This window comes from Poecilia latipinna, unplaced genomic scaffold (genome assembly GCF_001443285.1).
Source record: "Poecilia latipinna isolate Pla-1442-1.1 unplaced genomic scaffold, P_latipinna-1.0 Scaffold1426, whole genome shotgun sequence".
NCBI lineage: Eukaryota > Metazoa > Chordata > Actinopteri > Cyprinodontiformes > Poeciliidae > Poecilia > Poecilia latipinna.
In genome coordinates this window covers 77,611-102,748 of record NW_015114042.1, presented here as the reverse complement: position 1 = coordinate 102,748, position 25,138 = coordinate 77,611, and the positions used below count along the sequence as shown (strand labels likewise).

At 40.1% G+C, this 25,138-nt stretch overlaps 1 protein-coding gene and 1 long non-coding RNA gene across 2 annotated transcripts; one reads left to right on the top strand and one right to left on the bottom strand.

The window, feature by feature from the left end:
* On the top strand, window positions 1–25,138 carry LOC106962527 (uncharacterized). Its single transcript, XR_001427992.1, has 4 exons — window positions 1–79; window positions 10,658–10,663; window positions 11,845–11,849; window positions 25,121–25,138. It is a non-coding gene; the product is annotated as an uncharacterized LOC106962527 (long non-coding RNA).
* On the bottom strand, window positions 2,857–21,869 carry loxl1 (lysyl oxidase-like 1). Its single transcript, XM_015056988.1, has 7 exons — window positions 19,913–21,869; window positions 14,981–15,089; window positions 13,107–13,244; window positions 5,866–6,022; window positions 4,951–5,046; window positions 4,461–4,576; window positions 2,857–2,958 (listed from the first exon to the last, which is right to left on the bottom strand). The coding sequence occupies exons 1-7, from the start codon at window positions 20,973–20,975 to the stop codon at window positions 2,952–2,954; spliced, it is 1,686 nt and encodes a 561-aa protein (XP_014912474.1). The 5' UTR covers window positions 20,976–21,869; the 3' UTR covers window positions 2,857–2,951.

Sequence of the window (25,138 nt, the reverse complement as noted above, 5' to 3'; positions counted from 1 at the left end):
CTGCGCCGTTTTAGAATTGCCGTCTGCCTGTATTTTCAGCAATGACAGCGGAGGAAGCGAACAAAGCCGTTCAGTCCGTGTTGGCCACGCTTCTAAATATTGAATTAATATTAACAGCCGCCTCGTTCGACTTGGCACTTCTCTGTTCACAGTTGAGGACGGGTGTTTGCGCCGCGGGCAGTTTCCGGTAAGCATCATAGAGTCGAACCGGCCAAGCGTTAGCGACTGGATAAAGTTTAAAACCTCAACAGAGCCCACGCCTCCAGGAAGGATCGTTTCTCAATAGCAGAGGGTCCAGACCCTCTACGAAGCAAAACACAGAATAAGGGGCTGGTTTTTTACCAGAGTAGTAGTTTAGATCAAAATTACCAAGTGTGGAACTGTTTTCTCTCCTATGCTGTGGCAATGATCTTCAGCTGGAATACAGTCACCCATTACCCAGAGGCCAGACTGAATATTTACTTTGGATCAAGTGTCCGCTAACAAAGAAGGGGGTTTCACCTCCTTTGTGTCTTACCATTGCAGATGAGCTTCCTTCAAGGATTAAAGTTTTTGTGAAAACATAACGTACTGTAGTCACACAGTGGTCAGATGTGACATTCTGATTTTTCAGATAGCATACCTAATATTTTATGAACATACATTTTGTGTGACAGGATAAGTTAGTAATGTTCCTATTGATCCTCATCACTTTATGCCAGTACCACTGCACCACAACACAATTTCATAATATCAGCACACAAAGACGACATTAACGTATTTATTGGCTTTTTTTTTTTTTTTTTTTTACATTTCACTGTTAGAAAATTGCAACACTGGATCAAAACATGTCAAAAGGGTTTCTGTCAGACTCTTTGGTGTTTGTAATTTTTTTTGTCTACGTAAATTGTGATCTAACAATGCGGTGTGCAAGTTGGGACCCCTTTTCAATTAATGTTACAGTAGAAGTTACATCTTTCCAAGTTAAAGGTTGTACATCTGCTTACCGCATGGGAATATTAAACACAGTTGTAAATATTTGTCAGCACAAAAAAGAAAAAAATCCCATGTCTTTTATTCATTCACTCTCTTTGTTATTTCAGATGTCAAAAAAAAAAGAAAACTTGAGCTAACCAGATGAATTGGTGCTTCACTCACTTTTCCCATTCAGGGCTCCAGAAGGGGGGTGAAGGATGTTCAAATTCATGTAATAACATGTAAACGTCACACTGAGGGTCTAAGCAAAGATTTGACATGAATAGCTTCTAGCTTTGTGTGATCTGTGCTAACCAACAGATCCAGCTCTGAAATGGCACCATTAAGCTGTGACACATGCGCTCCTTTCCAAGCATTCTGCATATTACAATGTGACATTTAAGGTCCAAGAAATGTTTTTTTTTTTGTTTGTTTGTTTTTACAAGCTACTAAATATCAAATCAAAAGATCTGATCATTTACAGTACTAAATGAAAGTCCTACAGTAACAATGAGTATACCTGCTCTGAACTTAACATAAAATATGTTTCCAAAAATCACCAAAAATCACATCAATGCATTATTTGACCAATATGTTGTTGATATATAGAGATTAGCTTTTCACCAGAAAGTGTCGGAAGCATTAGTAAAAGTCAAATCCTACAGTTGTTGGAGTTCCTCTTGAGATGCAGTTTTGCCATCAAATTAGAGTTGATTCATGCAGGAATCATTTAAATATCTTACAGATAATTGCCTCAGCAAACACAGTCGGGTTTTGCGCTTCTAACTTAAAACTCTGCGGGTGAAAGGTCTTGGAAACGGCGACTCGCTCAAAGGGAGAGGTAGGAAGAGGAGGCTTTCTGCAACGCTGCACCGCCTGCATCATACGCAAAGTATCTGCAGCGGCGGTTTCTTTTCTGTTTATGTTTTTTTTTAAACAATTGAGAAAAAAAAACATACCAAAGTTAAACTGAGCAATTACAGTAACAGATAAAAGTGAATAAGCAAATTACAATCAGTTACATAAAATGATCTCCATCACTAAAATCATGCATTGGTTGAATATTTGTATAGACATTCTTTAAAAAAGGTAGAGATGACCTATGTGCCATCTGACCAGTGTTGGAGTGTGAAGTACAAATAAAAAAGGGTAACAATAATTAAGCAAAAAAATAAAAATAAAAAATAAAAAAATACCGCAAGTCTTTTTTTCTTTTTTACTTTTCTGCCAAGATATGCAAATCCCTTGATTTTTTTTTTTTTTTTTTTGCGAAGAGTCGGGCTTTCTGCGGCCTGTTAACGAATGGTATGCCTTGATGTTAACACATATGCAAATTAGACCTGCTGTCTTCTTCTCACTGTCAACACATTTAACAGGATGAGGCCGGAAAAAAAAAAATAAATCACAGGATCCCATGCTGGTCTGCCAAGGTGGTAAAGAGAGGAAGACAAACACAAACTGACAAATTACAGCTCTTCTGAATCACTGGGCATTTCTGTGTGTTGCCACACAGCACGGATGAATGCGGACCGTCGTTCTCCCTAATTTCGTTTGTTAGATTGTAGCTGAAATGAGCCTCAACTGCGTGGAAATACAGTAAACACGGCTTTTAGGAGTCAGTGATGTCAACCGCCACGGAGCCGAGCCAGGCTGGTAACGCTGTCATTTGAAACACATGAAAGCGGAGCGCTCTTAGCACGAAATGCGGGGCTGTGTGAGCTGCTGGCGCGTCATTGGGATGCCAATGTGTGAGATGCATTATGCAAAAAAAAGAAAAAGGTAAAGTGGGGATGTTTAAACCTCAGTGTTTTTAGAACTAGAGAAACTCTGGTTTGCTGTTGGCTCAAGAATCCCAAAGCACCAAACTAAACAGAGATGGAAAAAAACATAAAAAATCAAAAAGAAGAAAAAAAAAGTCAGATTTAACCAAGAACAAATGGATTCCATTCACATTTCAATGGAATATCACTATAATGTGGCAGAACTCCTATGCTGGATCAAGACCTGCGAAGGAAAACAGAAAACATTTTTTTAATATTTTTGTTAGAATTTGAGCACTCAGTGCAACATTTCTGTGCCATTTGAAAAAGAAAAAAAAAATCTGCCTGCTGCACTTTCACATAATTTTCTTTATACACAGACACAATATGATCTTTTTTTTAAATGCTCAATTTTGGAGTTTCTCTTTACTTGTTATTTATAGCATGTTTGAGAAAAAGAAAACAGAATTTGAAACCTTTATGCCATCCATTGTAGTTTGTTCTGTACTGCTGTCCACAGTTTGTGTTTTTAAATAAATCTGAAGTACTGATAATCCTACTTGATACAAATAGGTGAAATTACAGCCAACCTTTGGATTAAACTTCATTCAGGAATGTTTTTTTAAATGTTTGTTTTCTTTAAGACAAATCCTTCTACAAATGGAAAGTGTGAAAAAGATTTGATCAAGATTTTCTTATAAGAAATTGTGCCGTATCTAAAAAAAAATAGAAATCAATAAAAAAAGATCAATTTTACTTGTACAATGAAAACAGATCAGTATTATGACAAGAAAAACCCATTTGAAATATGAGAAAATATGATGAAAAAAGTCAGAATATGAGACAACGTTGTATGTTCTTACAGTTACAGAAAGTGTTTATTTAGATTTATTTAGATTCTCAATTCTGTCTGAAAAGGTTAGAATTTTGGGAAGAACCAGCTCTAAATTTATGTTGTGTATTTTTTTTTTTGTTGTATATTTTTAGTCTTGGCCTTCATACACATACCCGAGGTCATATTTAAAGGACATGTGTATTTCTGATACTTTTCTAAACTTTCAACTTTTTGTTTGACGTCTTTTGTACACACCTATAATTTCAAGGTCAGTGCCCATGTATCACTAAAAAGCAGGTAAAGGTGGGGAAAAAACACATTCTTAATTCATTTTCAGATTTTGGTGGCAGCTCTTTAAGCTTTTGCCTAAAGGATGCCATTTTCTCGCTGTCAACGTTCAAACTGAGGTGCGTTTCACCTAATTTCAGACATGCTTTAACAAATACGTCTTTATTGCACACATAAGAGAGGCTGGCTGGAGTACTTGAACCTCTATAAAAGCTCTTTCTGAGAGGATCTGGGAGTAATTTACTGCAATGATACACTTTCTAATAGAGCTATTTGCAAGTTCAACACCCTTGGAGCCCCGTCTGAGGGAAAATATCAAACTTTGAGAGGCTGTTAATCTTCACGGGAGAATGAGAGCATAATACATTAAACCATCAAATATTTTAGCCAGGAACCTATTAAGTTCCTCAAGTGTCTCAAAACATTAGGAGGCTCCCTGTATGAGGGTATTTAGTCTCTGCTATTTTATAAAGGTGAGTCTCAGTGATGGTGGAGTATCGCTTTAACTTACAAAAGCAAACACCGATTCGAAAGACTGAACAGCTGCAGCTCCAGGTCTACCGGTCAGAGTCGATTAAAATCTACTGTTTTCGTTTAAGTACTCTGTCGTTTGCTTTACTCACTGCGCTAACTTGCAGTTGTTTGTTGTGACGAATCGCCCGGTGTAGTGAATGTTGCACCTCACCACGTTGTTGGTGAAATCCGACTCGAGCACCAAGAATTTGGGGTTCACCACAAGCTGGAGGGAAGGAAAAAAAAGAAAAACACACAAAGGAAAGGAGATGAAGCCGTTCAAAATAAAGTCAAAACTCAGGTGCAAACAATACACATGCACAAGCACGACCCGGCACTGCTTTCAAACTAATTTTAACTCCATCTTTTATTTTTTCCTTTTCCAAGGCACACAAAATGTGACCAGACAAACAATTCAGGAAGGAAGCGAACTGCAGCCTGAAAAAAAAAGCATCTCTCACCTGAAAGCTGAAAACTTTATGAATCGAATCGATTTGTTTTTGTGGCCCTGACCCTCTCCCGTTCCTATGAAATGCAGCCGCACTCGCGGTCTACAAACTTCATGTTTCAATGCACACCCAGCTCTCTCCAGACTCTCACCTTTAGTATGTAGTTTCCAGGCTTGATGTCGGTGATATCGATCCACTGGCAGTCAATATCAGCATTGTAGGTATCGTAGCAGCCTGGACTCAGACCCTGAAGAGGCAGCGGGGGGAGGGGGAGAGGCTTTGAAAAGAATACTGATTGGACTGAGCTCCAGAGGTCAAACGCAGGGCCTCACTAAATTATTCCTACCCAGTGAAGGTCTCCCACGTTTCTCATGTTGCAAGCACAAAAGTTCAGTGGATTTGATACTGATTTCATTGGATTAACCAACCACAAAAACAAACAAAAAAATAAATAAAAGGCTTGGTGTGTATTTGTATTGAGCCCCTCTTTACCCTGATATGACCTACTTCTATTGCACTTTATCAGCCTCAAAATGCTTCACACTTCATTCACCCTTTCACACACACATTTATACGCTAATGGTGACAAGCTACTATCCGTAAAATAATATCCAATAATTGGTTGTGGTTTTTTTGTTCCCTAGAATTTGTAACTAGAACTTAGTGTGTAATTTCATCTCAGTATATCCCAAGCTTTGGATGTCTCACGCCATCATCTGAATATATGAGAGCATGGCACAACTACAAAACTACCAAGACGAGGTCGTCCACCTTAACGGGAGGAGTCCAGGGACATGACTGCTGGGTTAACTGGTCTCTGTAAGCTGCCCTGTGAGTGTTTGCATGCGTGGTTGTCGGTCATGTTGCCCTGTGACGATGGAGTGGCGAGCTATCCGGGACGTACCCCGTCTCTCGCCCAATTTAATAAAATAGTCAAAATTTTGAAGGGCATGTTTGTTCCAGCAAAAAAATAAAAAAAAAATAAAAAATACAGGCATACAACTGCAGATTTATAGTCAGAAGACCCTTTTTCAGCTGATTATTCTGCTTTTGTTTGTGACATTACCTGAGTGTGAGAAGTGCAGGCGTAGCGCTTCAGGTGACCGAAGTCACAGGTGGTGTCCTCCAGGCAAAAGCTGGCCTTGTGTCCCTCTGCCACCTTGCGCCCCGTGCCGACCTCCAGCAAATCGTAGTGGCTGAACTCGTCCATGCTGTGGTAATGTCTGTCAAAATGAGCATCGGAGCGACACGGTTCAAAACACGTGAGGGTGAACGAACAAGAAGGGTCATGGGTTCAAACCAGGTGTATTTCCATCTCTCTGGAACTTTCAGGTTCCTGTCACAGTGTGGATGTGTTAGGATATTTAGAAACTCTACACTGGTGTCTTTCTCATATTTCTTTCTACTGACCCTTTGTAACAGACTGAAAAGACCGAAACATATATTGATATCATAGATGTAATGTTCGACTTACTGTTCAACCAGCCACTCTCAACAAGTCACGCTGTTGTGTGTATCAAATATAAAAACTCCAAACTGTTTAGTACTTTTTAAATACACACTGGTAATAATGGTTACCTTAAATAATACACATGCAGCTCACAGTGTAACTTGTGGTTGTAATAGATTTATGTTGTGTGTACTGAAACTGTTGACCTCAGAAGGCAACGTCTTCATGAGCTACGCTGCACCTTGACAGCACATCATCATGACTGATCAGCGGATAATGGATATTAATTAATGCTTTCATTAAAGCATAGCCGAATCAAGGCATCGCCACCCCAACGGTGGATATATTTTTAGTTAATTAACTTGTACCAGTTGGCGAGATCAGAGCCGTCTGTGTGTGGGAATTTGTGCGCGTCGCCGCTTCCGAGAGCATGCACACACATCTTTGTTTGCCTCGGCAAATACGTGTGTGTGGGCAGGGTCTGAGCACGCGCGTCGCAGCGTGCGTTTGTTTGTGGATGCGTGTTTGCACAGCTGTAGGAGCTTAGGCAAGCCTGGATACACAAGGCCACTGATCGACTCTCTGCTGAAGCGTAGCATGAATCATGGAGTTACTCTTGGTGAGAGACCGAGTCAATGAGCTGGTCCATTTGAAATCATCTGAGGTGTTAACTGCCGTGTGCGTTGGTGCTCTCCCAAGTATCAAAGTGACCCCCAGGTTGCTTTTCACTTTTGCAAGCCTGCTGTGCTCATTATTACGCCGCTCGGTTGCGAGTGTGCGTTTTCGCAGGGAGTGACAGCAGCATAATTCAGCAGGGAAGAGGAAAGTTCTACGTTTATTTGTTGCTACTGGCGACTTTATGCAAAACACCAGCTGCATTTCCATTACAAATGTGAGCGAATCATTGTTTTCTGCTGATGTCCAAAAAACACAATTTAACAATTTCGGTGTTTCCACTAAATAAGAAATTAAATTAAAATCATGCGACAATAAGCTTGTTTACATGATAAGTCATAAAAAAGCATAGCAGCCATGTTATGTAAACAGCTACTAATATATATTCATAATTCAGCCACGGTGCTAGTGTGCATTTATCAGTCATCAGAGGAGATGTTGGCATCTTATTCAGACAAACAGCGAATACCTGGGAGTGGCTACAGCATTTTGGGGAAATTGTAGTAGGCAGCTGGCGATTTTACAGAAGACCTATGGATTCAACAGGTTCAAATGATCCACACCTTTTTATGCTCTGTGTGATGCTCAAAAAAAAAACCATCATCCCACTAATTCCTGTTGTCTTCTTCATGGTTTCTGTCAGTAGTAACCTCCGCTGTTGATCACATGACTCATGTGATGCAAGAAAAGTGTTTCCATTACAATTTTGTGAAAAACATCTATTTTCATACGACTGAAAAACCATCTCATCCTAGAGCAAAAACTTTTTATTAAAAAAAAAAAAAAAACATGATTTTTTTTTTCAGAACTCGGTATGTTTCTATTGTGCGAATTTATTTTCTGAATTTCAAGTTGTGCAATTTTATGGTTATTCGAAACACAGGGATTTTTTTTGTCCCTCTAATGTATTCATATTTGAATACTAGTCTTACGAATCATAAACGAATTCAAGAAAACGAAGACGTCCTGAATGGGAGTTACTAAAAACGCCGCATGCTTCTCACGAGCTGCCTTGCTGCTAGAAACACGTCCGATGCCCCTGCAGTAGCGACACGTACATTTGAAGTGTTTGCTGTTGAGAATAAACGTACAGCCCAAATGATCCTCCTAAGAGGGATTTCATAAAGTACACTGAGTAGATATTTCACTGTTAAACCAATAATATGGTTGAAAATGAAAGAAACGCTGATCTCAATGCTACCACAGGATGGACTTAAGTATTACTTAAATTTAGTCCAACTTTCTGCTGTAACCGCTATTTTTGTGTGTTTTTTCTTCCCCATCATGATGTAACTGTGTACATATTACAAAATATGATTAAGTGCTGCTGACTTTAAATATGTCGGTGAGGTAAGCAGCTCCTACAGTCTCTTATTGTCAGAAAATCTCAGACTATGAAAATATTGCCCCTTTTGCCTTACTTCATCTCCCAACTCTCAAAACAGCTTTACTGGAAAAGTCATTAAAGATTGTTAGTTGACTTTTAAGGGAAAGTGTGCACTTTCCACTATTGGAACAAGTAGACATTCAAGGACTCGTATGTTTCTGGAGACAGGTGACTGACTAAAAATAACATCCATGTAGAAACCTGTCTGGTGTTATGGAGTACAGAACACCATAGTGTTGCCACGGTTCTGGGTGTCGATGTAATTTATCCTCTTGCCGACACGCTAACAGTCCTGATTCTGTCTTTTTAAAGATTCATAGTGCTTTAAGAACTCACAGCCCTTAGGGGTGGCTAAGTCCAGTCCATATGAGCTGCTAACCTGCAGCTTTTGGATGCATCCTTTCTTCAGTCCACCTGAATCAGATGAATGGCCTGTTGCCAGGCCTCTGCAGAGCTGAATGACTGTCAGTCGGGGAATTTGTGTTCTGGATTTGGCTGTATGAGGAACATGGTTGCAGCTAAAAGTTGTAGGATAGAAGCTCTTGAAAACAGGAATTGGGCACCCAAGCCTTAAACATTTTCACATTTTGCAATGTTTGTGTATGAAAATTTACCTGAGAGGTAAATTACGGCGCCCCCTACAGGACATGGAGGATTTTTTTTTTCTTTTACGTTACCTTGCAATAATGTACTGATCAGTTCATGCGGCATAATTGAATGCTGTAAGCCTTTCTTACGGTCTTGTTGTGAAATATCTGAAGTTTTATAGTTTCGTTTCTTTTAGCATAGAAATGCACCAACAAACATATGATATAAACGGAAACTTTCCGTAAGCAGGAAAGAAGAAGATTACATCTAAACTATTTGGATTATTTCTGAGTTATGATCACTGGGTAGCAAAGCCATCTGACAGTTTTGATTGTGTCTCTGTTGTGCTGCTCTGAATGATTTAAAGGGATGTTTTCATGTGCAGTTCCATCTCAACCCTACACACAAACAGACATAAACATGCAGTTAATAAATTGATTTGCAATCAGGTTTTTTTTTTTTTGCACCAAAGAATTAATAATAATAAACACGTTTTTACTGAGGCTTTTTAAATATGTACACATTTGACATTTTAAATTGACATTTGTGACTGCATACAAAACAGACCAGCAAACATTACAGTAAGTGTATTGAGAGGGAACGCAAAAGAAATATTTTTCCCCTAAGGGACTCCGTAGCAAATAGCTGTAATTAGAGAAAACTGTTCAGTTCTTCACCCAAAAACAGAAACAGCCTCACAGACCTACCAGCACATGGCTGTTCACCCAACCCTGCAGGCCTGGGAGAGAAAATATTCCTCACAAAATCAGTCGAAATGTCCAAGGTAATGCTGGAGAGGCAGAATTTTATGACAGGGTAACTATTAGTCATCCACTTAACTCTGTGGTCTCAGTTTCAATTTGTTACAAATTGCAGACCTTTCGCTCCCACTGGACCAAAATCAAACCGTTTTGCTTTACACCAAACTCTGCTTTTGGTGTAAAGCAAAACAGTACACACCATCCTCACAGAGGAACATAGTGGTGGCAGAATCATACTATGGGTGTGCTTTTCTATTACAAGGACAAGAGAGCTGGTAAGAGTTGATGAGAAGATGGATAAAGTTAAATATATGGTTGAAAAAGGGGCTTGGAGGGAGAAAGGGAGATTAACCCTTGACCTTCCAGTGGAACATCAACGATAGAGCTACTGACCTAGAGCTGCCAAGGAAGGATTTATATGGAGGCATGTTTTCTAAAGTGACCCAATTATGTTTAACACTTGAATTGAACAGAGAATTTGTGGCTGGACCTGGAAATATATGTTACCAGATATTCTCCACTAAATCTGACAGAGCTTCAGAGATTTTGCAAATGAGGATTATCAAAGATCTGACTCTCTAGACAGTCTGGTGGAAAATCTGTCAGAAGTGCACTTAGAAGACTTTACTGCAACAACGGTCCTCAAATAATTGACCTAGGATGGATGAACAAATATCCACTACAATGTTCAGACTTTTATTTGTAATCATTTGGAAACCTTGTGTCATTTTCCTGCCACTTCACAATTACACTCTGCTTAACATGAAATCACATTAATGTTAAAATGTATTAGTGCTTTTATGAGACTCTGGACATAATGAGAAACATATGGCATGCAGTCATTCAAAAAGTGTGTGTATGTAAAACCTAAAAGGTTAAAGTACAATCATTGTTCCGGAAACTACCTCTCAAAGGCTGCCTTGAGTTTATTATTTATAACATATGTTGTCATTTCCAGGGAGAAAGGAGAGATAGAAACAGAAAGCAGGTTAGAAAGCCGGAGGTGCAAGACGATAAGCTGCCTGGATGTGTCCCCAGCTTCCTTGGAATCCTGGATCCCTTCACTGCCTGTGTAACCTGCTGAGAATGCAGCGCTGGCAGGACACACAGGATTTCAAAGAACGCCTCGTAAATGTAATGTACAAAAACAAAAAAAAAATTCCACTCCGTCCAAAGGCATTTTTCAACTCGTGTCGCACCAAATACAACAGGACTTTTAACGTCTTTTGTTTTTTTCAGGGCCGCATAAAACACAGGCAGCAATAACATGTTGCTTAGAGAACTGTCTCACAGTGTCCTGACATTTGCGATCAGAAATGCGCGAGCGGGACACACATCCCAGAACCTGAACAAACACGAGACTGCTTTCATAAGAGAGCGAATCAGATAACGTCTAGGATTCAGGAAGTATTTTTGCAACTTAAAAAAAAAAAAGAAAACGTACATGAATGAAAACTGCCCACGCTTTCCGTTCTTACTCAAATGGGCCATATGCAGTATGTGAAAATGTTTGCCTTTGGTGGTTTAAAAAAAATTAATAAAAATAAAAAAAATCACAATTCCCAACATTTCAAAGGCCTCGATTCTCAGGAGAGCGACGCTTCACTTCCCTGGTTTTGTTACTGCGGTGTAGAAGATTGGGGTGAACGCAGGGAAAAGCAACACGGCGTATTTGACAAAAATGTAGGGCAGCAAAGTTTATTGTAAGAATCTGGGCTAGTGCATTTCTCCCCCTGAAAAGAGATTTCTTTGTAACCAAACACTGTCCCAGAAACCCACATCCACCCCACCGTACTCTGGCGGCCTCCTGGCCTGTTGTGATGAATTGACAGGAAGAAAAGTATTGAATCGTGATTCTGATCGCACAGGCAGTGGGAGTGATTGGCTCGGTTTATCCGTCTCCTGGGAGCCGCTGCGTACATGTCAGACTGCTGTCAGGCAGCGACAACATTGCCGACTTCCTATCGGCCACTCAACATTCCTCCGAGATGAGAACAGGAAAAGAGAGCCTGGATTCGGCTTTAGAGGGTGATTTGTTTGGACACGAGATAAAAGTCGCCTCGCAATTTGTATAATGTCGGGGGGGAAAATGTGCGTCTTCTGTGGCCAGAATGCCTAAATGCGAGTGTTTTGGTTACGTTAGCTTAGGGCGCAGATTTGCAGTGAAGTTTATAAAACTGAGAGCCCTGGTTGTTTTCACTGTCCAACTTTAGGTTTCGAGACTTGAAAGAAAAAAAAAAATCTATGTTTTCATGTAAGATTCAACTAAAAGCAGACAAGGCTGTCAGAAGGACATATGTACAGTATCCAAAAGGGTCCAGTAACATGGATGCAGCTGCAGGAGTGCACACTATTAAAGTAATACTAAAATACCTTTTGATTTGACTTGAGCGTTCAGACATCTTGAGTCCACATGTGTTCTGAATTATAGTCACTCTGATAAAGTTGATGTGAAGTTCAGCTGCGCTGGTAGGAATTCCTGAAAGCGGCTCGAGGAACGCACTTTGGCCACAGTTTGCAGAGAAGCTAGTTTGATTTACAAATCATAATCGTGAACCACCTTGTTAAGTAAAGTTTATTAGCAGTACCCTTTTGGAATGTGGCCATAATAAAATATGTATGAGGGAGAAGAACTGGAGTGAAATAGTAATTAAAAAAAAGCATTTAAATATGTTCACAAAGGCCAGGGTGCTAAAGCTGACATAAATTATATGCTAACTGGGAAATAATGTTTTGACCTGGATAGAACCAGTTCATATTGCGATGGTGGATTTGGTTTTGTACTTTAAACATACATACCTTATTTTACTGTCCACAGACAGTAAAATAAAACTGTACAAAGGAATACCAATTTTACTTCTTAATACAGAAGTTCACAGATCATTAACAGAAGCTAATTGACGCTAATTGAAAAAACAGAAAACATTGAGAGAAACTACCTGCTGGAAAAGTCGGTAGCAGGTCAAGATGATATAAAAACAAAAGTAGTGAATAATTAAATGAAAACGCATTTGCTTGAACCTCTAAACCAGGGGTGCCCAAAGTCGGTCCTCGAAGGTCGGCATCCTGCACGTTTTAGTTCTCTCCCTGGTGGTAGAAACAACCTTTTCAGCATGTCAGTGTTCCTCTTAGGTCTTCTAACGAGCCATCATTTGATCCAGGTGTGTTAAATCAGGGAGAGCCCAAAAACATGCAGGATGCCGGCCGTCGAGGACCGACTTTGGGCACCCCTACTCTAAAGGTAATATAAAAAAATACAATCACAATTCAGCAGAGTTACAATTCACTAGAAACCACAATTGAACATGAGATTCATGAAACAATTGTATTTCTTGAAGTGAAATAACATAATTTTACCAAAAAATGCATAATCTGGTGAACAGTTCTATCCTACTGCACACATGTAACTGACTACATGGATTATAGGAGGTACGCTGCAGACTTACTGGTGACAGCTGTGCCATTCCCAGGTATGACGAGGTCTGTTGGGCATGAAGTCAGCTGTGCCTTTGTTCTTCACCCTCTGCGGAAATCGGAGCAGGACTCTAACGTCATAGTCAGTGGTTTCAGGACGGTAGGCAGAGCTATAGGATGGAGACAAATGTGGAGAAATCAGATAAGGGAGCATGTCCAACTTCTTGCGAGAGGAATGTCTGCGTGTCTGTTTCTCATAAGTAAAACAGCAGAAGTAAAAAATAAAAAATAAAAAAAGAGGCAGAACTGGAAAACTACGAGCCAGAAGTATATCTACTAAATAATTTATCCTACAGATTATAACCGTCTCTTCAAACACTGTTTCAATGTGAAAAACACTAAACAAAACAAGATGCATATTCTGTTGTACAGACCGGTTTTTTTTTGTGAGAAAAAGGAGGCATAACCTTCAGTTCACAACCACTGAAGATGTAAGCCATTCGTCTTGTGACTGTTGTTGACATTGGAGTGGATGGCAAATTACAAAAGCCCATCTGTGGGTGATTGCAGCAAACTCAGAGAGGATATACAGGGCTTTGAGGGATGGGTGTGCTTCTGATGGGAAGAGGGCAAAGTGAACACCCAGAGGGACGACACATTTCATTTCAGAAGCGGCCGGCCTGGGGCTCAGAGGAGGCTTTTCACAAACCCAGACATTAAACCTTCATCCCTAAAAAAATAAGGAATTAGTTTACTGATGTTGTGCTCTTAGGTTTAGTTTCTCTTTAAATTGTGTTTAATATTGTGCTTGATTAGTTTACTAATTCAAAACTACGGTTTTCAAAGTGGAGGCCAGGACGACTGGCAACCAAACAGGGGTTTTGTAGAAGACCTTCAGAAATTACGACGTTAAATTTAAAACTAGTGTTTGACTAAGATATTTTATTATTAGATATTTTGCTAATTTCTTTGCAACTGAGATGGCTGTGGCTCAGTTCACCTCCTCACCCAATCACACCACCATTTGGCACAAACATATAGCCTTTTGCATATGAGAACAATTTACTTAAACTGCAATTAAAGAAGCAATTCCCTTAAACCATTCAGTTGGGGCTCATCTGGGATTTGAACCCAGGACCTCTCGCACCTGAAGTGAGAAGCCTACCCGCCAGACCAACGAGCCGCCATCTGCTAGCAACCTGTAAGTGTGAGACAGCAGGACATTCCTGTCGCAGATTGGTCGGCACACATGCTTTTCTCATTAAGCCAACTGGTTCAAGAGCACCTCCAAGTGGTGAAATGCATTTACAAGAGGCTCGTTGATTTGGAGCATTTGTTTAGGGTGCGAGATCCCGGATGAGCCCCTTTGAACACTTCTGGAAGATGCAATCAATTCTGGCTATAACATTCAGCATTCTGGGTATTTGGGAAATCTTCCATCTGTCTCACAGGAACTCCCTTTTAAAAGGGCAAACACCATTTTATGAGACCAGTGATTTTTTTTTTTTTTTTTTTTTTTTTACAAAAACAAAAGAAAAATCCTACAACCGCTAAAATATGATGCCATTCTGATATTTTTTTTTTTTACATTTTGTGAAGAAGGAAGTTTCTTCTTCAGAGGTTTTGGGGTTGTTTCCTTCTGTGGATATTGTTGCAGCGCCACCACAGGTGAGGAAGTGAACATATATATATTTTTTAAGCATTTAATTAATTTAACACAGCACAGTATGAAAGTGAACCACACCGTCTGAAAATATCACACATTCTACAATTTTTCTCCTCAATCGAACATAGTCTACCAGACTATCAGGCGTGGAAACACAGCAAGTCTAGAAATCATGTTAACACATTTCTTTCAAGTTAATGTACAGTCTATCATTTGAAACTCATGCAGACTTTGCTTTACCTCGACAAGCATTTTTCCTCTGCAGCACAGCGGAGGGAGTACATGTGGGCTCTTTGGATGTATGTTGAAGCCTGGACATAGTTTGGATCCGGAACCAGGTCAGGTAAACCTGAAACGATGGGGAAAAAAAAAAAAGCTCATTTTTCATCACCACATATTCAACGCTGCAACAGAACGCTCCAATGTTTGTTAAAGCTACTGCATAATCCAGAAAGAGTTAATTAGGTCTTAAAAGAGTGAATGTTATTTAACCTGCCAAATTTACTCGTGGGGCTGCTGTTATCATTCCAGGTATATCCGAAGCGATCCAAAGGTCAGCACCGTCAGAGTGCTTGTTAGCATGTTGGTCATTATCTTCTGTGATCTGTGAAATATGTTGGTGCTGACTGAGGATGTGAGGGGCAAAAAAAACCAAAAAAAAACTGAGCAACAGGACCCACAGTTCAAGTCTGGGTCACATCAGGGAGACTCAGACACTAATTATTCTGCTATTCAGAATTTTATCATCACTTTCTAATAAGAGGTGGTGTTTGTTTTTTTTTTTTTTAGTTCAAGCCACTAGATAAGAGTTGTTGATTGAGAGAGCGAGAGAGGCCACAAGAGCTTCATTTCGGTCTGTGGTTGCAGAATCACTGCACCAAAAAAAAGGTTTGTAATAAACTTATTCTCAGCTTCGCTTTCATCTGGTTTACAACATGTAGCTCATTATTATGAGGGGTAATTTCTTCTCAACGTAAAAACCACACTGTATTTACAAAAAAGCATGTCATTATTCAGTTGTTTTTATTCAAAACCAAAACACAACAATTATCCCAAATTCTGTTAAAATTATATATATTATCCCAAATTCTGTTAAAATTATATATATATATATATATATATATATATATATATATACACACACATATAAATAGGGTTCCACAAGCGGCTAATAAAAAAACAAACAACCTTTGAGCAGGTATTAAACTTTTCATGAAGCCCATGTTTCTGTGGTCTGACATTAATAATATAATCTTTATAATATTTATTAAATGTGAGAAAATCATCATAATTACTGGAACTAAAAGTTTGACTAATCTATATATTATTCACTTGGTGAAATACATCACTAAAATAAATATACTTAAAAAAATAAATGTACTGAATGGGTTTGTAGCTCACTGGTGTAATATTTCTATTCATGCCGTATAAGTGTTGCTATTTTCATTGGGATTCATACTAAAGTATACATTTTGAGTAAACATCACTAAAAACAAAAAAGATGTCGCTTGCTTAATAAGAGCAAGTTTCCATACCATTATTGTCTGATTTTGGTCTCACTGGAGATACTAAAAATCAGACAAGTCCAACTTTCTTTTAACAGGTGGAAGACAGAGAGTGCTGGTACTCTATGCTCCATAAAACTGAAACAAAAAAAAATCTAGTTGCACCAATATTTTCTCTGGCATCTCATTAAAATAACTTTAAACCATAGGAGCTAGTATATTGACTGTGGAAACCTGCCCGTGCCTAAGCGAAGCGATACAGTCGAAGGTTTTAAAAACGGCGCCTTGTCAGAGAACAGGTCTGTATGCCTGCAGCATTACCTAAAAAGGCCATGCCAACTTGATCTCTGTCAAGGTTTATCAAACTTTTCTGTTTAACTTATGAAGGCCAGACATAGTCTGATGTGAACTTGTTCAAACCATGTCAAAAATTTAGCTCGGTTTCCATTCCATCTGCTTAACAGAAGCGAGCCGAAAGAACCAGAAAGCAAACTTCCTGAAACACTTGCCTGGCACTTCACACCTATGTGAGTCTTCCTACCTTAGCTGCAACTTTCAGTGCAGCCTTTGCCCTCTGCAGGGTCTGTGCAAACTGCCAATCTGACATGTCTATCTGAGGCTGACATGTAGGGCAGCGGGAGGCTTCCTGGAGCAGACCATGTAAACACTGTAAACCAGTGTGAAAGACTGAGCTTTCCAAACATCACTCTCAGTCCAACTTCGTTTTTTTTTTCTCCTCTCCTTTAAACGGCTTTGTTCTCTGCCCTCTAATCTTTTGAAATGTGAAAGTGGGTCTTTTCTAGGGGTATAAAGTGTATCGAGAAGGCAAAGCTGATCAGCCCTCAACTGTAAGCGACAACTTCCTCTTACTCTCCAAGTGGGGCACAGAGAAAAGAAGTCTGGGCAGGGTTTCTGGCTTATATGAGATAAAGGAAGAACAAGGGTTCTCCTTTTTTTTTGCTACATCCTGTTAGATGGTAGTAAATAATACATATTTGACATTCTCTCATTACCATTTATTTTCCCCTTCTACTTCAGAAGGGCTAGTGGTAGTTTCACAGGACAGATTTTAAGCTTGTGACCATTTCTCAGGTCATCTCAGTCAAGACTGACTGAGATGGGAGGATTTTATCTAGAGTGAAAGGTCAACATTAAATCCATGGACTGATGACATGGTGCTAACCAGCATATGACATATGATTAATTAAAGAGTGCCGTTTAATCACGTCCGTTTGAAATCTCCTAGGTTTCAATTTGGAAAATTGGCAGCAAGTTTCCTTGAAATTGGAAATGAGAGAAATTTAATTCAAAAACTAAAGTAGAGTAAAGAAACAAAACCAATTTTAATTCTAACAGTACAGTATATCATTTAGACAAAGCTCCATAAAACCTCACTTAGCGAACATGTAGCTACACGTCGGTACAGTACAAATCTGAGAAAGACATTGTTTTTAGGATGCACAGCTAGTGGTAGTTAGCTTGGTCACTAAACTAATCAATTACAGAATCTGATTTTGTAATTGACCCTGACTTCAGAGGGAAATTAAAGCCTCTATTCCTCCCTCACTGTTGTACACTACAGCTTGCAGTTTGACTTCTTTACTTTCCACTCATTGAGCTCCTCTTTAGAAACGTCCTCTATGTGACAATTACTTTGGCTTTAACTGACACCAAATGTTATCCTCAGTACAGCTGAAGGGAACAGAGTAATGCCAGTGGTATTTTAATGATTGTTTCAGCTTTGTTAGGGTTTCCAGGGGTGTCCAAACAGCAATATTATGGAGATTCTGTGATTCACAGGGATCTTGGTAACGCCAGCTTCCTCTGGCCTAACAGCACATCGTTTTTATTTATCTTTAAAGGACACTGCCTGCTTTGAGTCATTGCTCAGATCTTATAAATTCAAAATCTTGTTGGGTTTAATTTCTAAATAAAACAAACTTTTGAGATGGGAAGATGTGAAATTTCCAAGGATTGATGTCTTTATGTTCAAGTGGCTATTTATCTGTTTTATCACTTTGCTCTGTGATTCAATTTTAGTGACAAATACAAGAGTATTCTTGCAGCATTCTTGAATTACTGAAGCAATATTTAAAAATATTAGAAACCTTCAAAATACCCTAAATTACGTGCGATCACAAGCATCAGAAGCCCGTCTAGGATACAGTATCCAGCATTCAAGGATACGTTGAACACTATTTGTTTAAAACAAATAATACTAAAACCTGTAAACACAATTGTCCTCTTGATATCACTCTGAAAGTATACATCGGAAAAGTTATAACAGTGTAAAAAAATTTTTATGTCTTACTGCGAAGTAGTGCAATAAAGATGTCTGCTTTTCAAAAGCTCTTAACAGCAGAATCCATACTGCTGTGATTACTGAGAGCGCCAAGGCATTTATGCACATGATGACTTTTTTTGTGCTGCATGCTAGAAATGGCTCTCAGCTCTAAAGCGTCTAATGAACCATGGTCGGGAACCACACGGCACACCAGAGCGCCTGCTGTGCAGGACAACAGGTTGTAGCGAGAAACAAAAATGATAAACCTGCATCAGCGAGCTCGAGAATCTGCTCTCCACTCGGTGCATGCGCAGCCTCCGGCACTCAGAGCTCAGGCACCCGTGTTGTTGTTGTTGTTGTTTTCTGATCTCTAATCTTGCCTCGTGTGGTAATCTGTACCAGTGACAAGAGAAACGTCTTCATCCCGCTCATTAAAAGGAATCTAAATCGGTTGCTTGGAGAGCCACAGAAAGCGTCTGCTTTGTTCAATAAACATTTTGGGACAGCAGGCTACATGCTTCCACACTTCTCATTTTTCTCCCCCAAGTACCCTGACTAAATATTTATTTGATTTCCTGTAGCCAAAGAAATGGACCCCATGTGTTACAGGGACTTTCCACTCTCCCTCCTTTCAGGGATTGGGGTAGAACCGCTTCTCCCGCCCTCGTTCTCCTCTCTCCTGCCCAGAAGTCAGCCACCAACACCCCTTGACACTAGCCCACTTATGAGGTCACCGCAGCCGTTAGCAGAATCGAAATGCCTCAAGAACCAGTCGATTTCCTTGTAACTCCGTTCTCACCCTCCCCTCCAAAAACAAAGTGGTTTTTGTGTCTGCTCGCTACATGTTCACAGGCTTTTGCACAACACCTGGTTTCAATAACTTCACTGGCAGGGGAAAATGAACTTCGGATCAGCTTCACTTTATTTGCAATTGAACAAAAGAGGAAAAAAGAAGAAGCTTTACTTTCAACCAGCTGTTTCATTTTGATTACATCAGATTGTTAACAAAATTTAAAAACAAGAATATCAGAATAAAAAAAAATGCAAATGCATGCAGGGGTGAAGGTGGGTGTGGCGGGCATTCCTACTCCCCTGCGGATTCTGCATATTTCATATTAGTATGCACAGCAACAACTGAGATCAAATGAGAAGCGTTTCATCTTTTCTCCTTCGAGACAGAAATACCTTCAGCAAATCTGTAAGAGGCGGCATGAACCTTGTTTCTTTTTAAAATGTAAAACAAAATGCTTCAGGATTTCACAAAAACGTAAATGAGTCATGAACTTCAGCTCTCTATTAATACTTGCCCAACTATGCTTACAAAATAACTTGTGTTGTTTGTGGTGTTGTGGTTTTAAATTCACTAACCAAGTTGTAACATACCTCTTTGGGTTCCCCGATACACATTGCCAACGTTGGTACCAGAGTTCTCCAGGGCAGAGTTTGGAGAGGTTCTGCCTTGAGGAAAAGGCTGTGAGAAAGGAGGCTGGGGTCTTCCATAGGGAGGAAACTGCTCATATTGTGGGCTTCGGACTGCTGATTGCCCAGCAGCTCCTGGTCTATCCACCACAACAGGAAGCGCTTGGTTGGCATCAGGGATTGGGTTGGCAGGGGCAGACTCCTCATTGAAAAGGCTGTGGGTGTACCTGTGATCCAGACCATCTGCAAATGATGGCTGGGGGGCACTTGCGGGTACCCCTGGATTGGGTCCGTAGCCGTACGACTGGTAGTAATAGTAACCATTTTCGGGGAATTCAGATGGAGAACCGGGGAACACTGAGCCCAGTCCTCCTCCAAATCCACCTGCAGCAAACCCTTGTCCAGTCCCAAATGTTCCTCCGCTGTATCCGGTGCCTGGAACAGGCTGGAAAGGTGGCTCGTAATTTCTGACAGGAGCGTCTGGAAAACCGCCGTCAAAAGGCTGGAAGGGAGGCTGTTGGGGAAATGGGTATTGAGGGTAGGATGGTATGTTATATGAAGACGAGGAAAAAGTCGATGACGACGATGGACGGCGCTGACTGCTCGAGGAACTGTGGAACTGGCTGGTTCCTGTGCTGCCTGTGGTTTGCCTCCAGTTATCAGGCACTTGTCCAAAACCGAAAGGATGCCTTGCCTGCCCACGAACAGTTTCGGAGGACCCCCTTGGTGGAGCCTGCCTACGGAGATTGCTTCCCTGACGTCTGCGTGAAGGACGGGGATCTGACAAAATGACCCTGGTAGCTCTTTCTTGACCTCCGGCTCCGGCAGGAACGTACTCAGCTCCACTGTTCACCAGGCTGAACACCTGTCCGTTGTTTTCCCACTGTATCACCTGTCTCCAAGGGGTAGCGGAACTGTCCTGCTCTTGACCCTGTCTCTGGCTTTGCCCCAGAGTTTGTGAAGCAACCTGAGCCTCCCCTGAGCCCACGAGAAAAAACATCACACATACCACAGCAACAGACATCATATTGGCTCAAGCGATTCAGGAGTTCACCCCAAGAGAGAAAAAGAGAGAAAAAGAAAGGTGGAATGGTTTAAAGAAATAAATCCAGTCAGCCACGGGTTCAAGCCACTTGCGGTTCTGTCAATAAAACATGTGTATCCTCTTCCTGTGGGCACAGCTTTGGTGTGCGTGTTGAGACAGGGTTGCAAAGTAAGCCTGTGGTTGAGTGCATCTGTTGCTCTTTGCTTGCCAGCAATTGGAGGAGCTTGAATTTGCATTCAGAGGGAATCACATCCAGTGGAGTACGAGTTGGCTTCAGAAGATCCACTGTTGGTGTAACCGTCTGCTGGTGCAGCGAGCATATGTCCTGACTTCTTGCCGGTCTACTGGCTCTTCCTCCAGTAGAGTAAGCATTGCTCTCCGCCTTCTTGAAAGAAGTGTCTGTTCACTGCACAACAGCAAGCTTCTATTTGCCTGATTACTTACAATGGGCTGAGAAAAAACCTCAAACTTTTTTTTTTCTTTTAAAGGAGAGGTCCCACATGGCCCTAGTGCTAGTGATGTTTCCTGGCCTGCAGCAGCCAAGCCTCCGTGAGGTTTCCAAAGTCAACACCACGAGCTGCAAAGGCATTCAAAAAATATTGTAAAGCAGGTCAGACTTTCAGCGGCTTCTCTCCGGTCGTGTGCTCTCACAGAGTCATCAGCAGGCGTTTTAAAGATCTGTTTCACAATTTCCACTTACGTCTGTAAGACATTTCGAAATAGAAGTTGTTAATTATGACAATCTGTCTAACTGAAACCAGGAATGTAAGCAAGAAGCACCTAAGTGTATGAAGGAAAAAAAAACAACACAATTGCTCAAACACAGTCAGTCATCTGTTTATGTAAAGAATTTGTTGGAAAATGTGATTTGGATACTCCACCCTAAGAAATACCAAACAAAGGTCAGTTAAAAGAACTCACAATGCTTTCCTTTCACCAAACACTAACACACATGTAGACACATATGCCCCTGCCCATCCCCCCCCACACACACACACTTCTCATTTCCCAAACACCTCAATCACATGAGGTTATACTGTGAGTTTTAATCTGTGCATGCATTCAAACTATTTATGTGTGCATGCAATTGGTAATGCTAGATAGAATCAGAATTCCTTTTGTTATCAAACTCAGCAGTTGGTAATTGTGTTTTCCTTGGCATGGCTTGTCGGGAAAGTGTCCACTGTGCCACAGCGCAAGGAAAAAGCAACATTCTTCCACGGCTACAGCAGTTGAACCAACATTGTACTCCTATGGGAGTAAATGATGATAATGTCTCGGTGGAACAGGCTCTAACAGAAAACGCACTCATTTCAAAGTCTGGAAAGTGACCAGCTTAAAAAGAGGAGCTTAAGCATTAAATAAAATATCTGCATACAGAAGAATCCATCAGTCCAGGAATTAACAAGGGAAGAGCAGGAACTACATCACCTCTTGTGATGAAAGAAGGATATAGCAACTGGATTTTTCTCATAACTTTTCACAAACAGCATTAAAAAGATGTCATTTTCACAAGAATAAGGGATGCTAACAAAAATGGAAGTATTAAAGGAGAAAATAGAAACAAGATACAATACATATGAAAAAGAATGTCATATTTTCATTGTTCATATAGAAGCTAGTGCTAATTTTGTGCTCATTTATTTTTCTATAGTTCATTTTATGCATTCAGTTATTTACTTTGTATTTAGCCAAATGCGATTTTTTTCGTCATCGATACAAGTTTGCTCTGCAAAAGTCTCCGCGAGTGTCCATGAGAAAAATACACCTAGTCAAAGTGTGGCATCTAGGGCACTGTTGATAAGAAAACAATGGGATAGTCCATGAGCAGAACAAAAAAAAGCAATAATAAGGCTTGTAGAGTTGTATAGTAGAAATAATTCTGCTATACATGGAAGCACATGGTTGTACACCCAGGTTGGTATTGATTTTGCCATTTTTGTTTTGAGGAAGCACATGATCCAAATGCATTCGGCGATGTTCTTGGCGCTAGCGTCAGCCATCTTGTTTACAAGACGTGATCATTCACATTACTGGCTCGAACTTGCAAGACTGGACAGACAAGGCTTCCGATGCCGACTTGTAGCTCTGCTATCGAACTACAAAAACGTCAGAATGGGTCGGGGTCTGCGACCTGGAGGAGGGTCCGGGGCGTGAGGTGCCCTAGTTTCATTTCAAGAGACGGCAGGAAAGCGAGTTGCTCTCAGACCCGTATCAGGACAGAGGAAAGAGAGGAATTCAGGCCAAAACATTGCTGTTCAACTTCATGGAGATGAATCAAAAGCATGGATTGCAGAACTAATTCTTCACTTGTGCAACTTTTGAGAAATACACACATCAAAATGAAAAGCTAAACATGCCACAGAGACGTTGTCTTGCACTGACATACGGGATTTTCCTTAAAAGAAATTTAAGTTCACAATGTTCTATTCTGTTCTGTTCAGCTCTTTCTTGAGGTAACATTGTCTGAAAATGATCTGTCCTACTTAAAACTTGCTTTTATGCATGTCTGTTAAATAACCACAACCAGTAGTTTGGCTACATTAAGCTCAAAGTGTTTTGTTTTGTTCCTTTTTTTTTTTTTTTTTTAATTACAGGCAAATCCCATGGGATTTTCTCAGGAACCAAAAGTGCTGCCTGAAGGAGGCAAACCAAAAGAGTACCGCTATGCCTTGAAAGTCTTTCAGTGAAACATTCCCCTGAGATTAGTCAAAGCTGTGAAGTCAAAGATGGTTGTTTTTGTGCGACGGTTATATGTGTGCGCGGCACCTACTGGAAACACCATGTACCCTGTGAAGCAAGGATTGCATTGATCTCAGAGAGGATGCAACACAGACGGAAATCTGAGGGAGTGGGTTCCCTGCAGAGAACAACCTTTAGCTGCACAGAATCAGAGCTGTCAGACAGGGATGTTCCTCTCTGAGTCAGTGAATGTATATAGCTGGGAGCTCACTCATGTCTTGTCACAAAACATTTATCAGCGCTCATGCCTTTTTCAAGGCAACAGCTGTGGACAAAATCTCTTCTATTTTTAGACCGTTGATCCTATTCTCGAGATAGCGACATCACAAGAGGATATGTTTTTGTATACTTGCATATCAGGGGTGCAACTAATGATTATTTTAGCAATCAATTAATCTAGCAATTATTCTGACGATTCATCTGTCTAAAATATTTGGCACGTTATGCAGATTTTTCATTTAACCACTTAAGACTTTCATACATTATTGGAAATACATTAAAAGATGCGGAAACACTGTATTTGTAGGTGCGTGAGAAAGGCGGACATGACGGTGTCAGACATGACAAAGTGCCAAATACGAACATGAAGGAGTCTTTATGAATGTTTGAGTGTTGTCATGAAATGTCATTTGGTAAATAATTACACTTCTACTGCAAAGTTGCACTAAAATTTTCAGTAAAATTGTTAACTCTGCATGATTTAATAAATGACACTTTTAATAGTTTCATTCAAAAGTCCATTAAAAGTATCAATTTTCCAATAAAAGTAGCATTATTTACCAAGTGAGACTTTGTGACAGTAGACTTCATGTTTATGATAGTCATGTCAGTCTTATGCACAGCTCTTCAAATAAAGTGTTACCAGAGATGCAAATGAACAAACAATTCAATTTGTTAATGTGAGAAAAAAAAAAAACATTGTATTGCCTAAAATACAATGACATACCATTCCTTTAGAGAACACTTGATCATTTGTGGTAAATGATGCATCTGCTGTTCAAAAACAATTCCAACATCAACATGGGAAAAGCTCAATCACTTCTGCCAGACTTAACATCAATGGATGATTTGTTAAATATTTTTAGGCAGGTTTTTGCCCAGGGCTGATTAAATGTTGGTTTTGACAGCTGGCAACAGAAGATCAAATGAGACGATCTCATAATTATGCCGAAAAACATCATTCTTAAAGAAAGAGAAAAAAGAAAGAAAGAAAGAATGTTTAAATTTGCAGCTGTCATGTGTTGCAATACTGGGACTTGCATCATCCTAATTTAGTGCTTCCTCTTTTCCAAACAAAAACGTCTACTCAAGCAGAAAAGAAGGATCCACGACATAAAAAAAATCAATTGAAACAAAACAACAACTGTGAAATGTAGACTACCCAGCCAGCATGCCTAGGTGGG